At 40.5% G+C, this 5,878-nt stretch overlaps 1 protein-coding gene across 4 annotated transcripts in view; it reads left to right on the top strand.

The window, feature by feature from the left end:
- Window positions 1-5,878, top strand: part of RPTOR (regulatory associated protein of MTOR complex 1) — a 562,842-nt gene that overhangs the window by 534,251 nt on the left and 22,713 nt on the right. For all 4 annotated transcript variants that reach the window (XM_042455637.1, XM_042455638.1, XM_042455639.1 and 1 more), the window contains one exon: window positions 4,494-4,621. In XM_042455637.1, coding sequence (XP_042311571.1) covers window positions 4,494-4,621 — 128 coding nt within the window. The remainder of the gene's footprint in view (window positions 1-4,493; window positions 4,622-5,878) is intronic.

Genomic DNA, 5,878 nt, shown 5'->3' on the forward strand with positions numbered 1-5,878 from the left:
TATCCCGAGGCACCAGTGTACAGAATTAGACAAAGTATTATTCACAAGAGGCAACCAGACAGTAGCAAAAACATATCAGCTATTATTAAAAAGTGAAATGGAATAAGGAACAATAAAAGAATGTACAATAAAATGGGCACCAAAATATACAACACCCAATTCAAACAGAAAAATGGGAGAAATCATGGAGTTAACAACCTGAAGATTATTTTAAATACTGATTTGAAAGAAATTTTTTAAAAAAAAATATAGATAGGAAATGTGATTAAAAGAAAGGAACCTGCTACCACGTGGTTGTTTTTTGAGGAAACAAGGAATTTCTGTATATGAATACATGATACAATAACAAAATATTAAAAGTTAAAATGGAAATAACAGCAGAAATGTACCTATTGAATATGTTGGAAAACTAAGCAGAAGTAAAAAGCACAAAAGTTATGTTTTATATGATATGAGCAGCAAAAATAGTTTTTGCATGAAAGTGGAAAGAAAGAAATATAACCACACAGGAAAAATGGCTGGTGAAAGTATATGATATGATGGAAATAGACAAATTAATGTTACTAATTATGGAAAAATCAATAAATACAAAGATGACTGGAAAGATACGATAGGATATTGGAGAAAAAATGAGTTGAATTAGCAGTTATAAGTCTCATAGGCTAACAAACAAAAAAGAAGAGTAAAAGTAGATAAGGGACAGGGAGAAGGAGAGGAAATAATGTAGGACATATTCAAATAAGACTAGACTAAAGTACAAATGATATATAAATATGGATAGATATGGATACATATATGATATAGAAACACAGGTTCAGCATATGTGTGTCTCCATAACTGAAGAAGAAAAATCAGTATCTAGATGAGAAGAATATCGATGGACCCATCAGAGGGATGTAGAATAGCAAATCATGATGTAACCAAATAGAAGAAATGTACTGAGAATTATGGGAGGAACGAAGGCGATTGGATTTTAAAAGGCAAGAATAAGAAGAATGTTGTGGAGATAGAAAAGAAGCAATTGATCTGTTGTTGTTGTTTGTTGTTGTTGTTGTTGTTTTATTGGCTTTATCTATTGTTTATATTTTTCTCTCTTTATAAGAATTAATTAAAAAATGAGCTGTCTATGTGTATTTGGCCACCAGATTTCACTGCACAATTGCAAAACTTCAAGTATTTTTATAGTGGCAAGGTAAAAATCATCTGGTTCTCATGGTAAGCTAGGGAACACAAATAGCTCACCCACATAGCAGAGCAATTCAGAATGGCTTCCATGAGATCGTCATCACATATAAATGAATGCTGAGGTGTTTTTGTGCAAAACCAAGAGAGGCAAAGCTAAAGAAAGAGACCCAACACTACCATCCAGTTCTTTCTGCACATCAGTGGTTCTCAACCCTTTCTTTACCGGGGACTCCCTTGAAATATCCTTTGTTGTCATAGGCCTGTTACAGACTGCCAAAATAAAGCTGCTTCGGGTCTCTTTGGAGGTATGCTATTTAAATGATGCATGGGTCCTAAGAGTCCGGAGGTCGCGCCAAAGCCACACTCCATTCCTAAGCACTGGAGTGCAGCTTTGGTGCAGTTTCCAGATTCTTAGGATGCATGCATCATTTAAATAGCATACCTCCAAAGAGACCCGAAGCAGCTTGATTTTGGCAGTCTGTAACAGGCCTTAGACTTAATTCAAGATTTAAAATCCTAAAGTGCATCAAATACTGTACTTACTATACACCTTTACTTGGGATGGCTGGGGTTGCCTTTTCCTCTACATGCTCTCCAGACACAGGAGAAAGAGGTGAGGGGGAGGGAAGCAAAACAAACAGGGAGGGTGAGTGACACCCCCCAAGGGGCATGACAGCAGCACCCAGCAGAGAAGGAAGGGAAGAGAACGGGCTCTGTTCCTCCAGCCACCCTCCCAGGCGCCTTGTCTCTGTCACACCTGGCACCTCCATGTGTTCCCCACCCATGGGAGAAAGAGACAGGGAGGATGGTTGGCCCCCTGTGAGTACATCGCAGCCCCCAGGTTTCAGTGGATTACAGGTTATGAACTACTGCTGTAACTAACTAAAACTCTGTGTAGATATTGGGCTGTTGTTTTAATCATATTTGTGCTGCCATCTTTCTTAAAATGAAAATCTAGTTCTAGAGCTTATTACTGAACATCTCAGAGGTTGCTCTTGGTCCTATACATTCAGCCACTTATTTCTCTTATTTAATAATTATCCTGTCTTTCTCCCAACAAGGGAGGAAAGGCAACTCACAATATCGATTAAAACAAAGTACAGCTAAAAAACAATGGTTATAATACAAAGGGTTTTTAAAACTCTAAAATAAACTATCCTAATAAATAAAGCATTAGTTTAAAGCAGTTTAAAGGCATTTTAAATCTAACAGTAAGAATAATAGTGCAGCAAACCTCCTCCACCCTTGAAAAGACCCTTCTGTAACAACCAGTTAATAGCCAGAAGTTAATAATATTAGCTTAGCCCCTTGTGGGAAAGAATATAAGTACTGTACTTTAACACTTACTTTAAAAAGGAGCCATCCCCTGGTGAAAGGCAATAGTATAATTTGTCCTGAAATCACTGACACCCCCACCCCCCATACACACACTCACACACTATTTTCTCATCCATCTAGCCTTTAGTATGACCATCTGCTAGAATTTTTTTTATGTTCTCTGACATTGTTTTCTTTTGCTTCATCCTTTACACATCCTTTATTACATGTCTCTAAGTTTTACTCTCGACTTATCCATCGGTCATATCAAAATGCTTAATTTTGGTTAGGGTTAGGGTCCCCAAACCTGCCCTCGATTTATAAATGAAGTTGACTTATATTCGAGTATATACGATAGTATCCCTGAGAATGTCAGGAGGCACTTCATGGAGCCTTGGATGGAGATGTACTCCCACTTAAGAATCAAATGTGCAGTTTGGGAGTTCTGTTCTGCACTAATAGAGAAAGTTTATGTGGTGGTGGAGCTCTGACCTTATCTGCAGCAGACAGAGTTAATCTTACTTGTTCAGACTACAATCGACCCTCCATTTTCATATGTAGTGGTTCAAAATTCAATTTTGGTGATTGAAGTACTGTGGCATAATTTTCCTGTTATAATAAAAAGCCATAGAAAGATGGAGTCACTTTGGGAAAAAGAAAAAGCTTTCAAAATGAGTCTTGAACCTAGAAAACTGGAGCAAAGTCGTAGAAAGTGCATCATGACCTGTAGGAGAAGTTGGCACCAGCAAAGAAGACATAACATATACAATTCAAGATAAGGAGATGTTGTTGGTGTTCAAAAGGAAGGTTACTGTCAGCCATTGAATTCCTGAGGGAGGAGTAATGGGTAGAAACTGTAGTTTTAATATATGCATGTATCTCTGTCTTGATTGTAAGATTTCTGTATGTTTAAATTGTAAATGGCCAATGAGAAGTGATGAAAACCTTTCTTTGTGTAATTGACTATAAGATTAGGCCATCTTGTCTTGGGTCTCTCAGCTTTGGAATTTTGAAATCCACTGAGGACATTATTCTTTGCCGGTTATAAGAATAAAACTTTGGAATTCTCAACTTTCTGGGTCCTTTGCCAATTCCTGGTTTCGTCACGGACCTGAGGCTTTGTGAGAGAAGGCCCCAGGTTCCTAGGTTCCCGTGGTTTTATTATCAAATTGAGAGTTACCTATAACACATAGGGGAGCCATTCTGGACACACACCCCGCAAAAATGGAGACTCGTACATATTCAAGCCCCATAGGCATGCCCGTGAACGCGTGCAGAGGCGTGCTTCATTGAGAATAACGGAGGTCAACTCTCCGTGAATAATCAAGAACGCTGGTCTCAAGTCCGCGAGAAAGGAGGGGTGACTGTATAGTGATATCTAGCCTGGGATACTGTAAGACATTATGTGAGTGGCTCCCTTTCAAGACTATTCGGGAACTTCCAAGTGGTGCAAAATGCAGTATTGGTGGCAGCTGTTTAGTCTATACCTATATGGTGCCAATCCATTTCAGGACTCGTTATTACAGGTGACCAGTGCATAACAGCATGCCTGTAGTCTCTGATCTATTGCTGCAGCGACCCTGTTAACAAAACCACTTGTGAGTCCATTTCCACTGTCTGTAAATTTTATGGTGTTCTAGTTCAGTGCTCAAGGTAATAGAGCCACAGTTTTTTCTGTGTCCAGTGCACTTAATAATAATAATAATAATTTGTTTTATTTATATACCGCTATTCCAAAGATCATAGCAGTGAACAGCAAGTAAGCTAATTAGCAAGTAAGCTAATTTGCCCCCAACAGTCTGGGTACTCATTTTAGCGACCTCGGAAGGATGCAAGCCTGAGTCGAGCTTGGGCCCTTTTGCTGGTCTTGAACTCGCAACCTTGTGGTTTCGAGTGAATGGCTGCAGTACAGGCATTTACCCACTGCACCACCAGGGCTCCTTGAAAGATCATTGTCTTTTCATCTTTGGCTTGTGTGTTTTCTGCCCTAGGATATTCCAACAGGGGCTGACAGCTGTGTCACCAGCTTGTCCTGTGACTCTCATCGGTCACTCATTGTAGCAGGACTGGGTGACGGCTCCATTCGTGTTTATGACAGGCGGATGGCTCTCAGTGAATGGTAAGGCATCCATCTCATTTATGTGACTAGCAAATGATGCTCACCCTTGTTATTCATTCTTGTTCTCTCCATACAACACCTCCACCCCACTCTAAGATGCCTTTCCAAAATGCTATATAGTTGATTTCAGTCCTTGGAAAGATTATGCAGAAACAATACTGAGTGCGTGTCAGTGGGGACGGGTGGAGGCACAATTGCATTTTTAATGACTGGATGGTTTTCATCATACTACTATAGACCCATGTCTTTATAAATATTTGTGATGACACAGTAAAAGTCCCCCTATGTAAACTGCACCTTGTCAGAATCTTACCCTTCCCTTCCTCCATTACACATTCCATACATGTAGATTCTAATTTAAGATATTGATACTGTGCAGCAGTACAGAAGAGATGCTTCTCTGTATTCTGTAAATGATAATGGGAGACAAAATTTGAGTACTGATTTAATCCAAAACACACTGCAGAAATAATCCAGTTTGAGACTGATTTAACAGCCCTGGCTTAGTCCTAGAGAATCCTGGGAACTGTAGTTTATTGTGGCAATTGAGGTGTCTGACAGAGGAGGGTAAATGTCTCACAAAACTACAATTCCCAGAATACCCTAGCATTGAGCCAGGGCAGTTAGAGGTCTCAAACTGGATTATTTATACTGTGTGTTTTGAACCTATGTCTAAAGTCTGTAAATTATAGAGTGAAGCACATCCACTGCATGATGGATCTGTAATTAGGTCAACATCATACCAGCCTTAGGTCAAGCTCCATGCACCTTCTAGCACTAACCTATTTATTTATTTATTTATTTAGGTATTTATATCCTGCCCTTCAGCCCTAATGGCTCTCAGGGCAGCTTACAATTATTATTTTTAATCAGACAGTTCCCTGACCTCAGGCTTACCATCTAAAAGACACGAAACAAAAGGAGAAGGGAATGATGGAGGGAAAGGGGATGAGGTCCAGTGGTTCTTCTCTCCCTCTGAGGCCTGGACCAAGGCAGATGATTGGAGGGAGGGCTCTTCCTTCTTCCAGGCTAGCCCTGACGGAGCTGGACCTGCCTGGTGAACTCCCTTTCAGGCCGGCGGATGGCAGTTATGGAGGGCGGAGTCTCCTTCCTCTCAGGCTGGCCCTGATGGAGCTGGACCTGCCTGGTGAACTCCCTCTCAGGCCGGCGGATGGCAGGTATGGAGGGCGGAGTCTCCTTCCTCTCAGGCTGGCCCTGATGGAGCTGGACCTGCCTGGTGAACTCCCTCTCAGGCCG

Source organism: Sceloporus undulatus, chromosome 2 (genome assembly GCF_019175285.1).
Source record: "Sceloporus undulatus isolate JIND9_A2432 ecotype Alabama chromosome 2, SceUnd_v1.1, whole genome shotgun sequence".
NCBI classification, from domain to species: Eukaryota; Metazoa; Chordata; class Lepidosauria; order Squamata; family Phrynosomatidae; genus Sceloporus; species Sceloporus undulatus.